The following is a 19,870-nucleotide window of genomic DNA, read 5'->3' as shown; positions in this document are numbered from 1 at the left end:
TTTAAATACAGAAATGTCAATTTATATTTATTTCTGAAACAATAGCAAAACATAGAGATAATTTTATGCTATATACTTTAAACTTTTCACCTATATATCATTATGTATCATTTATCCATTAGCTTCGAAGTACACGTCATAATTCGAATGTTTGAACAATCAAATGACAATTCTTATTAATATAATAAATTATAAATATCAGAATATATCAAATAACAAATTATAAATATCAGAATATTTTTAAATTTTCATCCGACTAATGATTCAATTGCCCCAATGGGGAGTGCCGCGGCGTAGCCAGTGAAGGTTGCTTTTCCGATAGATATTACCCTGAATCCTTTATCGTCTGCCACGTAGGACACTTGGTAAGGCTCTCCGTTTGTGTCTATGTATTTATAGGATCCCATAATAGTCAAAATTTTATCGGGGCCTCCCAACTGACCCTGCTCCTGTCGTGATTGACCGTCGCTAGTTTCATATCTGAAAAATTAACATAATCTTTAATATTAAAAATTTCGAAACCCCGAAATACCACCCTTTTTAAATGACTTATATTCTATTTTATAGGTCTTTTTAAAAATCAGATATACCAATTTTCAACTCCCTAGCTCCTTACATAACCAAATTATAATTAAAATTATTGAAAGAAGAATCTTTTTTAACTTCTCTTAGGTTAAGTTATTGTAATCGTCCAAAAATCGAAATTAAAATTTTTTGCATTTCTCGACGTTTTGAAGGTTTCTGAACATTTTGGCATACCTCAAAAAAAATGGATGTGTGTGTGTGTTTTTTGTGTGTCCGCATTTTTTCGTTCACGTTTTCGGGCGCACAGATCAACCGAATTGAATAGTTCAAAGAATATTCGATTCCTATTGATAGGGAGATGTGCTGATTAGTTTCTGGAAAAGGCAGGTCCAGCAGTTATGGAGATAAAGAGCAAAAAGTGCAGAAACTAGAAATCAAGTGTTTGAGAGAACGGAGCATCCGATTTGAATGATCTAAAAAACATTCAATTAGTAATGATTGGGAGAAGTGGTTATTAGTTTTTGGCAAAAGCAGGCCCAGCCATTTCAAAGATACAGAGCTAAATGTGCAAAAAATGGCAGTTTTTGAGAGAACTAGGCGTTCGATTTAAATGCTTCGAATAACTTTCTGCTTGTTTTAACAAAATAATTGTTTAAAATTTTTTTTTAACTTCCCGTAGGGTAAGTTATAGTAATCGTCCAAAAATCGAAATCAAAAATTTTTACATTTCTCGACGTTTTGAAGGTTTTTGAACATTTTGGCATACTTCAGAAAAAATGGATGTGTGTGTGTGTGTGTGTGTGTGTTTTGTATGTCCGCTTTTTTTCGTCCACGTTTTCGGGCGCACGGATCAACCGATTTGAATGGTTTAAAAAACATTCGATTCCTATTGATAGGGAGATGTGCTGATTAGTTTTTGGCAAAGGCAGGTCCAGCCGTTACGGAGATATGGAGCAAGGAGTGCAAAAAATAGAAAGCGAATTTTTGAGAGAACGGATCAACCGATTTGAATGGTTTAAAAAACATTCGATTCCTATTGATAGGGAGATGTGCTGATTAGTTTTTGGCAAAGGTAGGCCCAGAGGTTTCGGAGTTACAGAGCTAAATTTAAAAAAAATGGTTGTTTTTGAGAGAACTAAGCGTCCGATTTAAATGATTCAAAGAACTTTCTGCTTTTTTCAACAAAACAATTGATTTTGGAAAAAAAATTTTTTGATTCTAATTTTTTTTCAAAAAAATTTTTTTCTAATTTTGGACTAAAAATTCAAAAAATCACCCAAGCTAAGCACAGTCTAAGCGCCACTCTGGTAGAAATGTTTACGCAAGTGCGTTTAGACTGTTTCTGTACTGGAGCACTTTTCCAATTTTGTGAAAATTATTGAAAAATGTGAAAATGCCGCCAAACTGAGCACAGTATAAGTGTAAATGTCGCACAGAATTATTTGCAAATGCGTTTAGACTGTGACTATGCGGGAGCACTTTTTCAATTTTGTGTAAATTTGGCAACTATTTTTTTTTGGAATTTGATTCGAAATGAAATGACGATTGTTAATGTTCTGGAGATCATAAATTGATTTATTTATAATTAACTTTCCATAGGGTAAGTAATCGCAAAAAAATCGAAAATGAAAATTTTTATATATCTTCACGTTTCAGAGGTTTCTGAATATGTTGGCATACCTTGGAGAAAATTGATGTATGTGTGTGTGTATGTGTGTGTGTGCGTGCATGTGTGTGTGTTCGGATACAAATTTTCGTCGACGATTTCGGGAACACGGATAAAGCAATTTGAATAATTCAAAAAACATTCTAGCCGTTCCGCAGATATGGGGCAAAAAGGGCCAAAAACGGTAACTTAGTTTTTAAGAGAACGGAGCGTTCGATTTGTATAGTTCAAAAAACATTTTACTTGTATTAACAAGATGAAGATTTGATCAAATTTTCATGAAGATAGGACTAGCGGTTTCGGAGATCTAGTAAAAAAAACTAAAAAAAAATAACATTTGGCGGTCAACAATAATCATTAGACATTAGACATATGCATATCAAATTATCAGATATTTTATTGAGATTTTTACAATAAGTATAAGTTTTGTTTACATTCCTATGGGTTCCGTACCATTGTTTTTCTGTTAGACAGCGACGCGGCGCTTACGCGCTTTATATTTTGTCTCTATGCAGTTAAAGCAGTACGATTGCTTTGAAAAAAAGTTCAGATCTTCCAAAATATATCAAAATGAAGATAACATTTTTTCCAAAAAAAAATTTTTATAAAAAAAATTGTTTAAAATTTTTTTTTAAAAAAAAATTTTATTTTCAAAAAAAGTAATTTTTTGTCCAATTTAAAATTTCTAAAAAATCTCATTTTTTCGAAGTAAAATTTTTTCAAAAATGTTAATCGTTTTTAAAAAAATAATAATTTTTGGTACGGGAAGTTCCAGCAATTTGCCTCAAGGCACGATGCCTTAATTGCCTTAAGACAGAATTCCACTTACAGCTAGTTTCAATTTTTTTTTTCAAAAAAAAAAATTTTGTTTATCGAAAATAATTCAGATTTTATTTTTGATTCTGACTAAACTAATATACTTTAAACAAATAATTTCAACTTTGCAATTCAGTTTACATAATTCTTATAAATATTAGAAAATGTTTCAATATTTATAATAATCATTCAATTTTCCTCGAACATTTACGGGAAGTTACGGTACGGGAAGTTCCAGCAATTTGCCGTACCGTAACGAAATGTTTGAAGACATTAAATGTTTTTAAATAGATTAATATAAATATTGTAATATGTCTAATATTTATAAGAATTATATAAACTTAATTGCAAAGTTGAAATTATTTGTTTAAAGTATATTAGAACTATAGTCAGAATTAAAAATAAAATCATAATTATTTTCGATATACAAAAAAAAAAATTTTTTGAAAAAAAAAGTTGAAACAAAAATTTTTTTTCCAAAATCAATTATTTTGCTAAGACAAGCGGAAAGTTCTTTGAATCAATTAAATCGGACTCTTAGTCCTCTCAAAAACTGCCATTTTTTGCACATTTAGCTCCGTATCTTCCAAATGGCTGAGTCTGCCTTTTCCAAAAACTAACAAACACTTTTCTCAATCATTACTAATTGAATGTTTTTTAGATCATTCAAATCGGATGCTCCGTTCTCTCAAAAACTCGATTTCTATTTTCTGCACTCTTTGCTTTTTATCTCCGTAACTGCTGGATCTGCCTTTGCCAAACACTAACCGGCACATCTTTCTACTAATAGGAATCGGATGTTTTTGAACCATTTAAATCGGTTGATCCGTTCGCCCGAAAACGTGACCGAAAAATTGTATCCATACATACACACACACACATACAACCATTTTTTCTGAGATATGCCAAAATGTTCAGAAACCTTCAAAACGTCGAGAAATGTAAAAAATTTCAGTTTCTATTTTTGGCCCATTACAATAACTTACCCTACGAGAAGTTAACAATATAAATCAAATAGGTCAAAACATTGCTCTTTTTGTCTATTTAATCGATTTGCATGCATTGACAAAGCAGACACACAAATTATGCAACTTGAGCGAATTCAGATGGTATTAAGTTACATACTGTGTTAAATAAGAATAACCTAATAATGTAACTAATTATTGTTTATAATATTTTGCCGTGTTATCAGAATCTATCTTTTGAAATTTTAATGAACTATTAAAATTACAATATACAGCAAAATGTTATAACAATATTAGATTAGTAAAAAGTTATATAATTAGTTTTTTTACGACTATTATCATCAACATTGTTTGATAATTATTATATTGCAAACATACTGAACAATTTTTTTACATGTTTATATTTTCATTTTTTGCAAATAATTTTTAATATTTTCTCTCTTTTGTTATAATCAATTATACAATACATTTATTTTTTATTTTTCCCTGAGGGCAGGCAACAATATTTTGTGCGACTTTGATAAACAATCAAAGTACATGGTCAGAGCGCGCATGAACAAGATGTAGCTTCGTAGTAGTCTTATGATAGAATAAGCGGAGTTTCTGTCCGTCTGTAAACTTATTCCGTCACAAAAAGAAAGGATAAATTGTAAAGTTACTCAAATTGGACTTTTCATTCAATCGGTATGCTAGAACAATCATCTATCAGCTAATGCATAAATAAAAGTTAAAATAAAGTACTCACGGATTCGAAGAGACAATACTATAACCAATAATTCAAATTAACATCTATTGCTACCCAAGACACCCGGTTATGATAGGAGTTGGAAGGATTTTACCAATTGGGACAACGGAGCTACCAATGGTCACCTAATCGTTCTATTGACAATATACGAGGCAGACGACCAGACCAGGACTGTGGATTGACTCATCTTTGGAGCAGAACCAGAACCTACCCCTATACCACAACCAAATCTATTTCAATGGTTAAATTATCATGGATTAGATCCCACTCTGGTACGCAACGAAGAAGGAACATGTAACAATGATTCACCAAAGCACTATATGATTAATTGACTATATGACTATATGATTAATTTTTAACAAAAAATATTTGACAAATGGCAAGAAGAATGTAATAATTCGTCGGATACAAAGAAACGATACTGCAAGGTGAACAACCCCAAACTGAAGAGAAAACCGCGGTTTCGGAAATATGTAGAAAAAAACAGAGGTACAATCGTATCATTAACGAGATTGAGACATAACCATGACAATTTCCCTGCACATCTGAAAAGGCTAAGAATAATAGCGTCAGAATCGTGTCATTGTGAATGATGCACCAATTGAATCAACTGAACACATCATACTAGAATGCAGACTATTTGAGGAAAACAGGACAAAATTGTTATGGAACTGCACCCCATGAAAACGCTGATCAAACCCTTCAACATGTTATCATTATTACAGAACTTAAATTGTTACCCATACATAATTAGGCTTATTAATGAAAGTAAAGTAAATATATAAGTGAATAATATTATATGATTGTGACTTATATATTGCATATTATGTATGTGAGTAAATGTTTATCAGATACCAACGAAAGAAAAGAAAAGTTGGTATTGGTATTTTGCCTTGAGGCAAGTTACATGAATGTGTAACCGATATGTGTAAATAATCGACTTATTGACAATAAAAAAACGATGAGTGATTAAAAGTATTCCGAGTGGTTTTAAAACACATAATTGAAAACGAACAAACTCGTTAACTTGGAGTATTTTTTAAAAGCAAATTTTCAAAAATCAATAATTTTCATAATTGAACCAGTTTCCGTAGAACTTTAATGATTTAGTATGTTCATTAAGACTAAGTACTCTATCGTTATACCAAGTAAATTGTCTATTTTTAACAAACGTCAAAAAAACTACTTATTTTCTCAAACTTTGATGAATTTTTAAAATTAAATTACTTGCCGTAAGGCCGCAATATTTCAGTCAGTTCTATAAGACCATGATAAGACCAAAAAAAGTTCCATAAAAATCGGCTTCAATTTTTTTTTTTCAACAGTTAAATACAAGGAAACGGCTCGGTAGATTTTTACCGATTTTTACCTGCAGTATCATTCCCAACTAATATCTTTCGAACAGTTTTTGATTTTTTAAAATCGGTTCGGTAGGTTGAAGTTAAATGTGGACGAAAAGTTTAACACTTTTTTTTCAAATTACAAAGAAACGACTCGGCAGATCATCTCACAAAACTGACAAACGATAGTCCTCATTGATATACATGAAATGGCTCTTAAATTTCTGAAATCGGTTCAGGCGTTTTTGAGAAAACGTCGATCAAAGGTCTAATTTTGACAAATGCCAAAAAAACGTTACTGATTTTTGCAAACTTTGAAGAATTTTCAAAATTAAACGACTTGTCGTAGGGCCGTGATATTTTAGTGTGATCTACAAGACTATGATATCTACCGTGAAAAAAAAATCATAAAAATCTTCGATTTTTTTTTAACTTCATTACAGGAAAACGGCCCTGCCGATCTTTACCAAAAACTAATCAGCACGATTCCCAACCAATATCTATAGAATGTTTTTTAATTTTCAAAATCGATTCAGAATTGCAGGCTAAAACGTGGCCGAAATTTTTTTCACTTTTCTGCAATTTACAAAGAAACGGCCCGGCTGATCGTCGCACAAAACTCAGAAACGATAGTCCTCATCGAGATACATCGATCGGCTTTTAAATTTTTGAAATCGATCCATCCGTTTTGGAGAAAACGTCGATTTACGGCAAAAAATCTGTTGCCGTAACACACACATACTTTTTCCAAATTTGGTCTCATTCGATTCAGAATGCCTTGAAACGTCGAGAAAACATAAAATTAGCAAGTAGGATTTTTTTATGTAAACGGGCAATTAAAAATAATCTTCATATTGATTATACCCCAGCGAGATTCCACATGGTAGCAGACGCGTTATCACTGCCCAATATTGACGATGAAGGACCCACAGTCACACAATTCGGTATGTTTGCAATTGATTACCCAAGCAGAAGTGCGACGGAAACACGATAGGGTCAGCTGCAAGACGACAAGTTACAGGAAATATTTGACGTTCCGGAAACAGCAGAGCAACAACAGGACAACCGCAAATGATACGCAGACAAACAACGGCGACTGGGTCAAATATACAACTCTCATGACTGAGTATGGGTAGCCACCTATACTCTGAGTAAACTCGCTCCACGACGAGACGGGCCATATATCATACTAGAGCAGAAAGACCCGATCAGCTACGAAGTAGGCCGGCCCGATAACACAAGTAAAATCATAGGCACAGAAGCATCAGCCTTATCGCCTTTCTTAGGAGATGAAGACACTACACCTGTGATTCCGATCAGAAAACGCTTTGGGCCCAAGAAGAGGACTTCGACTCAATAGAATGTTTCTTTGAATGGACTCTCCGCCGGGACGACAATAGGCCCATAGGGAGAGTCTGTATCATTCTTTAGTTAATGAATAAATATTAGTCACGTAGAAATTTATAATTAACTTTGTACAATTTGCTGTACGCAAATATTTTTCGTAAACAACGCGCCGAAATACCAGTGACGTCACCAAAGAGAAAGTTACGCATTCAACGTAATACACGTAATACAACGCGCCCTGTGACTCAGCGAGGGAGTGAGAAAGACGATAAAATTTATGCATTCTACGGCATCATAACCAATTATCAATGACTTCAGCGAGATGAGTTCATCATAAACAATGGCAATCTCATCCCTCGAAGATATTGCCGAGATGAACCAACGGGCGAACTAAGCAGTTCGCTAAAGCGGTTGGTAAGGATTTTCGCTGAGTCTTTAATAACTCGACGCCCAGAATCATTTCAGCTATTACTGAGTTCAAGTGAAATCGACGTGCATTTCCACGAACAATATTTTAATAAAAGTTAATAGTTATTATCATTGTGTTTTCACTATGAATAAAAACTGTTACTAAAAAATAATAATTGTATTGTTTTAATATAATTGTATAATATAATTGTAAACATTTAGTAGATTATCTTAAAAAATCGATGTTTGTGTGTGTTTGGATGCACTTTGTCGTCTACGATTTCAAGAGCACGGATCAACTGATGTCAAACATTCAAAAATGTTCTGATTAGTTTTTGGTCAAGGCAAGTCCAATTGTTTGAAAAACAATTTATAAATGATAGCTTTGGCTACGTATGATTTGTGTGTGATATACTTTGGTTTCAAAGTGACTTAAAAATATTAAATGAAGCTCAAAAACAAATTCTTAATAATAGTTTTCTGAATATTGATTCAAACTTTTCGAAAGGCATTAAATTTGGGTAAAATTTCCACTTTGTGTAAATTTAACGGGTTTGTATTTCCACCTATACCAAATTATCTACCTAAACTAGATACTGTATCTGAAAGGTAAATTTTACCTAGATTGTGTTTTCATGCAAATTAGACGATTGCGACATGCAAATGGACAATTTGAAATATTTGGCCAAATTATAAATGTGCCTGTTGACGTTAATAATATGATTAATTTATTACCTCGTAATATTGATGATGATGATTGCATTAACGTTGACAAAAAAAAGAAAATGATATATAGATCAAGCTATGTGCAGGGCTTGATAAATAAAACAAATATACAAGTATGGCTTCAATTTTTTAAGCAAGACAGATATTACAACTGTTCAAAGAATGGGATTATATCGCCAGGGAAAAAGTAAAAAAATACAAACAGTCAATGAATGTATGTTAATTTTAATTACATGAAGTTCTTCAAACACAATTATTACATGATGAGTGAAGGTACGAAAACAATATTTGTTTAGACGTTGTTTAACATAATCCACTGTGTGAACGAATATTATAGAATTTATTAATCAGCAATTACTTTATTTCCCTAATGAAGGTTTGTTTCTGAATGCTCATTACAATGACAAACCGATCATATCATATTTCAAGTATGACTTTGATTACATTATTGTTTGTAAATATTATACATATTTTTAATGCTATCAAAAATATAGCATATATAATTTTTGATAGCATTAAAAATATGTACACACATTTAACTTATCATTATATAAATATTTATAATGGTCGACATTAATAAATGTCTGCATCACTAGTGTTACCATATTACTAATAAATATTATTCAAAATTGTTATATAATGTATTTATTTTTTTACTTAACTTAAATTTGCTACTTTGTACAGTAGCAAATAAGTTTTATTTAATCGCGTGTAATCCTTACGCGCACTCTTTTTTTTTAAATTCCATGGGCTTACAAGACTACGCTGCGACGTTGTGCGCTTTGATATTTTGTCTCTTTAACTATTATGCAGCTTAAATGGTTTGAAAAAAAAATCAAAAATTTTATAATAATTTAAAGTATTTAACAATTTTAAATTACCGTACGGGAAGTTCGAGCAGTTTGTCTAAAGGCACATACATGCACTGCTAGTTATTTGAAAGTTATTTTTTTATTTTCCTTATTTTTAATAAGAATCTTTAATTTTTTTTGAATATTTCATTACGATACTCCTTGTACCATTAGTTCAATTTATTACATCGGCTAAAAATACTGAGGCTGACACACAAATAGCTCTACTAATAAAAAATCCATATGCATTTTAGGATGTAAAAATTTTTAAGCGATACCTGTCAAATTTGCATGACAATTCGAAGATAAGTTTGCAAGTAACATAGTTTAAGTTACGCTACTTTTAAGTTATTAAAAACCACGTGTTCAAAGCAATTTCGTGTGTTGATTTATCATAGCTTTTTGATGGGTAAAAGCACCATCATCATCTGGGCTCAATTTGCCAAATCGAGGCGAACGGTGGACAAGTATTTTCCTGATTTTAATCATGGCCATACAGACAATGACGATACTGAACGCTCTGGAAGGCCAATTGTGTTGGTTACACCGGAAAACATAAAAGGTCTACCGAATCGTTTTGGAAAACCAAAAAGTAAAATTGACTGATATTGCTGACACTCTAAAAATATCAATAGGACTTCTTAGACATATCGTTCTAACACTAACGACACTAACGACGCAGGAATCAAAGTGATGGTTGCTTATACACTCTACTTACAAATATTTTTGTTAAAAAATTTCTAAATTTACTTGTAGTGATATATCTGTGTTGGACCTTTTTACAGCGGATCTTTAAGACCCGCTCTACCCTATGCAAATCATAAATTATGCCTGTTGTACCTGTGTAACCTTCTTTATATACCATATTTCATCTTTAGCAAATAATTTCTTTTAAACTACGATACCTTAAATTCACTAAAATTTAATTACTTACAAAAATTTGTAACCATTCTCTTCTTTGATATAAGGCTTGTTTTCATAACTAACTATTTTTGCGTTTTCTGAATCGTCCAGAGGAGCACAACTCGCCAGAGTAAACATGACTGATAGGATAGCCACAACCTGTCAAAATATATTGATTTAATAATTAATAATTACATCTAAATCTTTTAAATTTTTATAATTCTTCATTATTTTTGAGAAGTTATTCGTTTAAATATTGTTTTTTGACATAGATAGATAGATAGACAGAAGATTTCAGTATATAGATTACAATTATTTCATGTATTATAATTTATTATGTGAGATTTTCTAACTGTGGGTATTCCACTCCAAAATTTCTAATTTAACAATTCATTCAGTGTCTATTGATATATACATACAATACTACAGCCATATAAAAAAGGGCAAAAAAAAGGAGAAAAGTTTATTACGCTCAAAAAAAAAGTCTTAATTCCAGAATTTTTTTACGGGATGCTCATGCACATTGCTACGGGCTCGATCAGGTAGTTTGGCATGGAATGTAATACAATACAATATGTTCTATATAATGTTTCCCAATTTATATCGAATACCTATCGAACACTATCACACACACTTGCACAGCGTGTTTATTACAAAACATAGGTTTTTCTCCAAAATCTCACCCTTGCAATTTAGAAATTTGACAGAAATTTATATTCTTGGACAAGCCTCGGATTCGCGGGTGCTTACGTATAAAATTTCATTTATTAATTATTTTTTATTCTTTACAAAAAAGAAATTACTGACATTTGGTGCATGTTTCCAACTATTAATTAATCATTTACAAGCTGTTGTAATATGTGTAAGTGATAATCTAAGAATTTCAAGTAAGTAATGTTTTATGCAATATTTTATTTTAAGGTTTAGATATAATTAGTCTGTCTTTTTAGTTAAATCTTTTTTTTTTTATTTTTGCTCTGTGTATATTTAGTTTTAAACGTTACTCTTTTTTTTTTTAATTGTAGAACCACTGACTTTGACGTAGAATTTTACGTCAAAACATATGAAAACTGGGGTGTATGGCATCGTGCCTTAAGGCAAATTGCTAGAACTTTCCGTGCCGTAATGAAATGTTCGAGGAATATTGAATATTTTCAAATAGATTATTGTTAATATTGTAACATTGTCTAATATTAATAAGAATTATATAAACTGAATTGCAAAGTTGAAATTATTTGTTTAAAGTATATTAGAACTATAGTCAGAATTAAAAATAAAATCTGAATTATTTTCGATATACAAAAAAAAATTTTTTTGAAAAAAAAAGTTGAAACAATTTTTTTTTCCAAATCAATTATTTTGTTAAGACAAGCAGAAAGTTCTTTGAATCATTTAAATCGGACGCTTAGTTCTCTCAAAAACTGCTATTTTTTCACATTTATTGCAAGGCAGACCCACCCATTTAGAAATGGTTGGGCCTGCTTTTGCCAAAAACTATTAAACACTTTTACCAATCATTACTAATTGAATGTTTTTTAGATCATTCAAATCGGATGCTCCATTCTCTCAAAATCTCGCTTACTATTTTCTGCACTCCTTGCTCTTTATCTCCGTAACTGCTGGACCTGCCTTTGCCAAAAACTAATCAGCTCTTCTCCCTATCAATAGGAATCGAATGTTTTTTGAACCATCCAAATCGGTTGATCCATGCGCCCGAAAACACGACGTGACATCCATTTTTCTGAGGTATGCCAAAATATTCAGAAACCTTCAAAACGTCGAAAAATGTAAAAATTTTCAATTTCGATTTTTGGTCCATTACAATAACTTACCCTACGGGAAGTTAATAAAGCAAGCAATCGCTCTAAGTTAGCTGCGTAGAGACAAAATATCGTAGCGCAAAAACGTCGCGTCATATACTAAAATGGTTACCACCACATACTAACGGATAGAAATGTAAACAAAATTTGTATTTATTATTAGAATCTCTATAAAATACCTGATAATTTGATGTGCATATGGCTAAAGATCATTTTCCGCCGAATTTTTTTACTTTTATTTTGTATCTCCGAAACCTTTCGAAATATAAAAAAATTCAAATTTTTGGAAAAAGTTTTTTTTTTTTAAATTTCAAGTTCTTAAAAATCTCGTTTTAAGTTAAAAAAGTTATTTAAAAAAATTATTTTTCGATGCGGTAATTTCCAGCAATTTGCTCTAAGGTACGATGTCACGCACTAGTAGTTTTACTTTTTTAAAAGATATCCGAAACTACTGTTCGTGCCTTCTCAAACATTTCATTTCATTTAATTAATGCAAGACATTGTTTTTTAAATGATTAAAATCGGACGCTCTGTTCTCTCAAGAACTGATTTACCATTTTTGGCACATATCTTGGAGACGGTCAGATCTGCCTTCACCAAAACCTTATCAGTACTAACTTATCTCCCTATTAATATGCATCGAATGTTTTTTTAATTACTCAAATCGGTAGATCAGTGTTCACGATATTATCAATGTTAATTTGTATACGCACACACACACTCACACATACACACGCACACACACATACATCAATTCTTTCTAAGGTATAATAAAATGTTCAGAAACCTTTGAAACACAAAGATATATTAAAATTTTCATTTTCGTTTTTTTGCGATTACTGTAGCTTACCCTAAGAGAAGTTAATTGAACAAAACTGAAAAATTGAAAACAAATTACGGAAATTCCCATTTCGTAATAGAATTTTCGAAAAATATTAAATGTTTTGAAATGTATTATTATAAATATTGTAACTTTCATTATTCGTATTTTTTAAACAAAATATAAGGGTCTGTAATAAATTGGACAATGACGTTTATATAAGTTTACATGAAAAGTGAATGAATAAAACTTAATTAGGCGAAGGTAGAATGAAAGTCCGTATCTCATATTTGTAGGAATTATATAAACTGAATTACAACGTTAAAATTATTTATCTCAAGCATATGAGTGACCTTTGGAATTTTAGTTAAAACTTCCCGATATGAGTAAATAATCGTCTTAATCAACAAAAAACCAGTGTGGTGTATGGCATCGTGCCTTAAGGCAAATTGCTGGAACTTCCCGTATTGTAACGAAATGTTTGAGGAATACTGAATGTTTTCAAATAGATTATTATAAATATTGTAACATTGTCTAATATTTATAAGAATTATATAAACTGAATTGCAAAGTTAAAATTATTTGTTCAAGTTATATTAGAACTTTAGTCAGAATAATAAGTCAGTTTAATCTGAATTATTATCTATATACAAAACAAAAGAAAAAAAAAAAAAAAGAAAAAAATTTTTTTTTACCAAAATCAATTATTTTGTTAAGACAAGCAGAAAGTTCTTTGAATCATTTAAATTGAACGCTTAGTTCTCTCAAAAACTGCCATTTTTTACATATTTAGCTCCATATCTTCGAAATGGCTGGGCCTGCCTTTGCCGAAAACTGATAAACACTTATCCCAATCATTACTAATTGAATGTTTTTTAGATGATTCAAATCGGATACTCCGTTCTCTCAAAAAGTCGATTTATATTTTCTGCACTCATTGCTCCGTATCTCCAAAACGGGTGAACCTGCCTTCGTCAAAAACTAATCAGCTCTTTTCCCTATCAGTAGGAATAGAATGTTTTTTGAATCATTCAAATCGGTTGATCCGTGCGCCCGAAAACGTGACTGGAAATTGGTATCCATGCATACATACATACACACACACACACATCCATTTTTTCTTAAGTATGCCAAAACGTTCAGAAACCTTCAAAACGTCAAACCCTACGGGAAGTTAATAAAATAATTTATGAGTGATTATTATTTAGTGGATTGGGGAGTGGATTTATTACACATAATTGAAAACGAACGAACACGTTAACTCGGAGTATTTTCTAAAAGCAAATTTTCAAAAATCAACAATTTTTATAATTGAACCAGGTGCCGTAGGACTTTAATGGTTTCATATGTTTATTAAGACGAAGTACACAAGTCATGGCAGAAATTACCTAACTTTACTTAGATTTTTGTTCAAATAAAACTATCATTTTTCTTTTTACATCATACAAAAAAATTATAAAAAATGCATGGTGTTGACAAGTTAGTTATATAAATGTTAGTGCTAATTTCTAGTGTTGTGCACACTTCTCTAGATGTAACCTACCAACGTTAATATCCACTGATGATGACATTAAATTGAATGTCGAAACGTTTGGAATTAAAGATTAATTTATAAATCTTTGCTTTTTATCCTTTGATGTATCGCCCCTCAAGAACTTACTCATATATATATATATATATATATATATATATATAAAGCGAGAGGTTTTTCTTCAGATGGTGAAATAATATAATAAAATTGTTTCTTGGGCATCCATCCAGTAATTAAAAAACAGTTTTAATAAAAAATGTTTTTATTTAAAGAACATACGTTTCGGGTCTTGATTTGACCCATCTTCAGTGCTACAATTAAATAATTCAGGGTTACAAATTAAAACAATATAAAAAATATACATAATTAACAGACAAAAATAAGTAAAACAATGTATATGAAAATGTTTTTCAAAGTTTATTTGTATGGTGAGTTTCTTTACTTTTGTTTATTTTATGGTTGTTTTTCATATATACTTTTCATATTATATATATTTATTTTTCTCAAACACGGTGCTCTGAAAGATCTCATTTGAATAATTATATACTCATTGGTATTTATAAAACATTTTCTAGGTTATATTATTTTTTATTTATCTTATTTAAATTCAGAACCTAAATTTGGTATCGATCGAATGGACATTTTGTCGAATAACATTTTTCCAATTATAATTTCCCAGAATTTATCGCAGAATAGATATTAATATATGAAGGTCCGGGATTAAAAAGGTCCACCACCAATGTGCCAAAAATCAGTAAAGTTAAGCATTGTTTAACAACAATATTTGAAAGTAGAGGAAAAAAGATGTATAGGCAGCTACAAACTTGATTTGAAAACGATAATCTTTGAAATGGGGGAGATAAACGGTAATCTTTGAAAATCCATAATAAAAGTATTTTCTTCCGTTGGTAGTTTTAGCATTAGTTAAAAATGTAATTATTTTGTAAAATACCTTTATAATTATAATAAGGCTTTAAACCTTTTGCCACCTGCCCGTTACAAGTTACCCCGCATATAGGATAAAAAGGTCTAGATAACAAATTTTTGAAAGACATCAAAAAAGCACATTTCTTCAATAATGAAGTAGAAGTCAGTTTACTGAACGTAGTCAGATAATTGTCCGTTTGATATGTCTTATTTGTTGTGATATAATTGTTATGGTTTTCACAATATAGTTTATATTTGCTCAAAGTCAAATTGGACCTTTGTGCCTCGCCCTGCTCTACATATATACTTTTTATTAAATTTACTTTAATTCATCGAATGTAACTTGAAACTTTTCAAAAAGCAGGTCAAAGAAGAAATATATATTCATTTTTTATCTCTCCTCGCAAAAATTTGAAAATTTTGTATAAGCTCAGTAGTATTATTTACAATTATACACAAAATCTAGAATCCAAAAAGAATCTGAAAAACTTGAAACGTAATTAATAAGCCGAAAGACCAAAAAAGACTCGGATTGGATTATACGATGTTTTCCAAAGAATGTGTATAAAACTTGCAGTTTGATTGTATTGACAAAATATAGACAAACTAATGGGGTTTATTGTTTTTATAATACCTAATTGTATGCAGCATTCAAACAACACATCCTTATGCACTTAAAGTATTAATATTTTTGATTCTCTAGAAATGGTTTAGAATATACCTTATTTAGCAAAACAACGTTTGCCGGGTCAGCTAGTATATATATATATATATATATATATATATATATCTGCTAGTATATATATATATATATATATATATACTAGCTGACCCGACAAACGTTGTTTTGCCATAAAAATATGTCTAGTATGAAAATTACTAATTGATTGCAAATTGGTATGTAAGTGAAAGGAGCAGCTAACAAAAAACATATGAATAGTTTAACCACTGCAAAGCACGTCACATATAAATGTTCCTGGATAATATTAATAGTCTTTGCAAGAACCAACCTAATCTGAAACTATAACGATTATATTTACACCAATTAGCACATTTACAGTTTCAAGATTTTGATATATAATTACCGCGCTTTTCATTAATTCATTAATTTTTGATTTACGAAGCAAAACCCGATTATTTATTAACTTCCCGTAGGGTAAGTTATAGTAATCGCAAAAAAATCGAAAATGAAAATTTTTATATATCTTTACGTTTCAGAGGTTTCTTAACATTTTGGCATACCTTAGAAAAAATGGATGTATGTGTGTGTGTGTGTGTGTGTGTGTGTGTGTGTATGTGTGTGTGTGTGTGTGTGTGTATGTATGTATGTATGTACGTGTGTGTATGTATGTGCGGATACAAATTTTCGTCGACGATTTCGGGAACACGGATCAACCGATTTGAATAATTCAAAAAACATTCGATTTGTATTGATAAGGAGACGTGCTGATTAGTTTTTGGCGAAGGCAGGTCCAGCCGTTCCAAAGACACGGGGCAAAAAGTGCCGAAAACGGTAACTCAGTTTTTAAGAGAACGGAGCGTCCGATTTTAATAATTCAAAAAACATTTGACTTGTATTGACAAGATGAAGAATTGATCAAATTTTCATGAGGACAGGTCTAGCGGTTTCGGAGATCTAACAAAAAAAGTAAAAAAAAATGCCATTTGGCGGTCAAAAATGATCATTAGACATATGCACATCAAATTATCAGATATTTTATAGAGATTTTAACAATAAGTATAAATTTTGTTTGCATTCCTATGGGTTCCGTACCAATATTTATTCGTTAGACGGCGACGCGGCGCTTACGCGCTTTGACATTTTGTCTCTATGCAGTTAAAGCAGTACGATTGCTTTGAAAAAAAGATCTTCCAAAATATGCCAAAATAAAGAAAACATTATTTTTTCCAAAAAAAATTTAAAAAAAAAAAAAAAATTGATTTTTTTTTGAAAAAATTTTTTTTTTAAAAAAAAGTATTTTTTTGTTTAATTTATAGTTTCTCAAAAATCTTATTTTTTCGAAGTAAATTTGTTTTAAAAATGTCAATCGTTTTTAAAAAAATAATAATTTTTAGTACGGGAAGTTCCAGCAATTTGCCTTAAGGCACGATGCCTTAATTGCCTTAAGACAGAATTCCACTTACAGCTAGTTTCTAAATTATGTTGTTATGTGGCATGCCCAACGAATCGATTAACATTTATGCTTTAAATTCTTATTTATGGTATATTTTTTATGATGTATATATGTTTACACATACCTATATTTCTTAGCGGTAATAATATATATTTTAAATATTGTTTCATTTACTGTGTGAATTTGTTTAACGCCAGATCCAACGAATTTTATATTTTAATTATTGCTACTGCCCCTGATAATGAAACATATATTTATTAAATTGAAATTTAGTCAAACACATTAAATTTCACAAACAATACTATTAATATTTAATAAAAATAAATTTTAAGAATCTCACAAATATATATTGCTTTCTAAACTTTTCATCAATTCAAAATTGGCAAAATAAAGTTACATAATATTTATTAATTTATTTAGCAGATAATAATATATAATCTTCAAGTGGACTCACATAGAAACGCGGTATGAACCGATGCATTCAAATATACAATATAATCATAGAACAAATGTTCTTTATACTGTTTCAGTGTTGAGTACGCCTCAGCAGAGGGTCTACTGTACCCAACGTTATCGCTCAAATTGTTCGTAAGTCGTTAGTCTAAGATCAATCTGATTCACTTGTCAAACATTATTGAAATTACCAAAAATAAAATATTTTGGCTATAAATTGAAACTTTTAATATACTCTATTATTATATGTCCTAAATGGGATCTCTATATGCACACGGTGAGCAAAACAAATTTTGAATCGGTTCAGTATTTTAGGCGTCCATCGCGGACTTTAGGTGTGACAGATATATATATATATATATATATATATATATATATATATATATATAAATTATTTAACTGGTCTTTGCCAAAAATCTAATCAGCAGGAAAACATTTTGAATTTTCGAAAAAACTTCAGAATTTTTGGCAAAAACCTGAAAAATAATTTTACACTGCCTTATCTGCCAATCTATCTATACAAGCGACTGGGTGAATAGTCGCCCAAAACCAATCAATGCGAAATGATTATTTTAGAAATTTGTGCAGCCGTATTTTTAGAAAACTTGAGGAAAGGTCAATTGTAGGTATCCAATATTAAACGAACATAAAATACTTTTTTTTGAATGACTTGAAATGTTAAAGAAACTTTAAGCTAGCAAATAGAACTTCCTGGTACAAAAAAAAATCACCGGAAAATTAATATAATTTCGTTTTTAAGAATACTAAAAATTAATTTTTGATTTGGTTGTTAACAGTCATTTTTTTATTATTAAATTTTAAGTGATGAGAAAAGTGACGCTTTCAGGAAGTTATTAAAATAATTTTGTATATATCAATTAATAACTTTTGGAACTAAATGATATATCAATTTCTTTGAAATATTTTTTGCAAACATAACGCCAGTGGATTGTATCATATTATCATTTAAAGTTTATCATTTACATATTTAAAATATTCATGAACTTATTCCCGCATTCACTTCATGATATTCCAAAGGTTCGATATTAGAGTAATTGTGATTTGCACAGTTTCAACACAATTCTGCACACGAGAACAGTTTATGATTAGCATAACTATAATTTCAACACATTTTTGAATAATTTTATTTTTGCTTCTTTCTCACCTTCATGTTCGAACTAAGATAGAGTAACTTGAAGACTAAAAATAATTATGAATTCGTTATAAGAATTGTTTGCAATCTTTTTATTATCTTAAATGTTCGCGCTGATTTCAAGGTGGACAAGGCATAAATAAAATACAAAGTATAGATTGCAAGATGCATCGTCATCGCATGAAAAGCCTATTAGTCCAAGAGCCAGTCAACTATTTGACTAACCTGTTTTCTCAAAGCTAGAAATTTTTTTAATGATATTTTATTATCCCATTACGAGAAAGTACCAGTCTGGCAGTCATTCAGCGATTGCGTCATCATCCCTTCAATTTGTGAAAATGTAAATTTTTTTCATAACTAATATAATGAAATGCCAATATGCCACGGGCCCCGGAGGGTTACGCTACTGCGACTGACAGACCATTGCAACTGTCAGAATCGGCTGGCTTTTCACATATGCTTTCTGAACAGTTGAAAGAATATACCCTCAAAATTTGAGCCTTGTGCGAGCAAGTTATGAAAAATTATACTAGTTTGTACACCCTCGCGGCGGTGATGGGCTTAGGAGCATTTAAGGGGCGATGCTTAGCTGTAGGGGGCGCTTATAGCACAAAAGTAAACTAGTTAGTATTGGTATTTAGCCTTAAGGCAAGTTACATGAACTTCCCGATATGTGTAAATAATCGACTTAATCAATAAAAAATAAATTAATTTATGAGCGATTAAAAGTATTCCGAGT

At 30.6% G+C, this 19,870-nt stretch overlaps 1 protein-coding gene across 1 annotated transcript; it reads right to left on the bottom strand.

Moving 5' to 3' along the window:
* Positions 1-248: 248 nt before the first annotated feature.
* LOC113388024 (larval cuticle protein 65Ag1-like) lies at positions 249-19,199 on the bottom strand. The gene is made up of 3 exons (XM_026625438.1): positions 19,144-19,199; positions 10,324-10,451; positions 249-480 (listed from the first exon to the last, which is right to left on the bottom strand). The coding sequence occupies exons 1-3, from the start codon at positions 19,147-19,149 to the stop codon at positions 249-251; spliced, it is 366 nt and encodes a 121-aa protein (XP_026481223.1). The 5' UTR covers positions 19,150-19,199.
* Between the last annotated feature and the right edge of the window lie 671 nt (positions 19,200-19,870).

The sequence above is a fragment of the Ctenocephalides felis genome, unplaced genomic scaffold (assembly GCF_003426905.1).
Source record: "Ctenocephalides felis isolate EL2017-DRISC unplaced genomic scaffold, ASM342690v1 CF-g0.4_SCAFFOLD_00845, whole genome shotgun sequence".
NCBI classification, from domain to species: domain Eukaryota; kingdom Metazoa; phylum Arthropoda; class Insecta; order Siphonaptera; family Pulicidae; genus Ctenocephalides; species Ctenocephalides felis.
Note: the sequence above shows the minus strand (reverse complement) of the source record. Positions and strands in the feature narration are given on the sequence as shown.

What these genes read in the sequence shown, in the direction of transcription:
- LOC113388024 (XM_026625438.1), bottom strand. An exon ending in GAGAATGGTTACAAATTTTT is followed by an intron (nt 481 to 10,323) that starts GTAAGTAATTAA and finishes TTAATTTTTCAG; the next exon opens with ATATGAAACTAGCGACGGTC.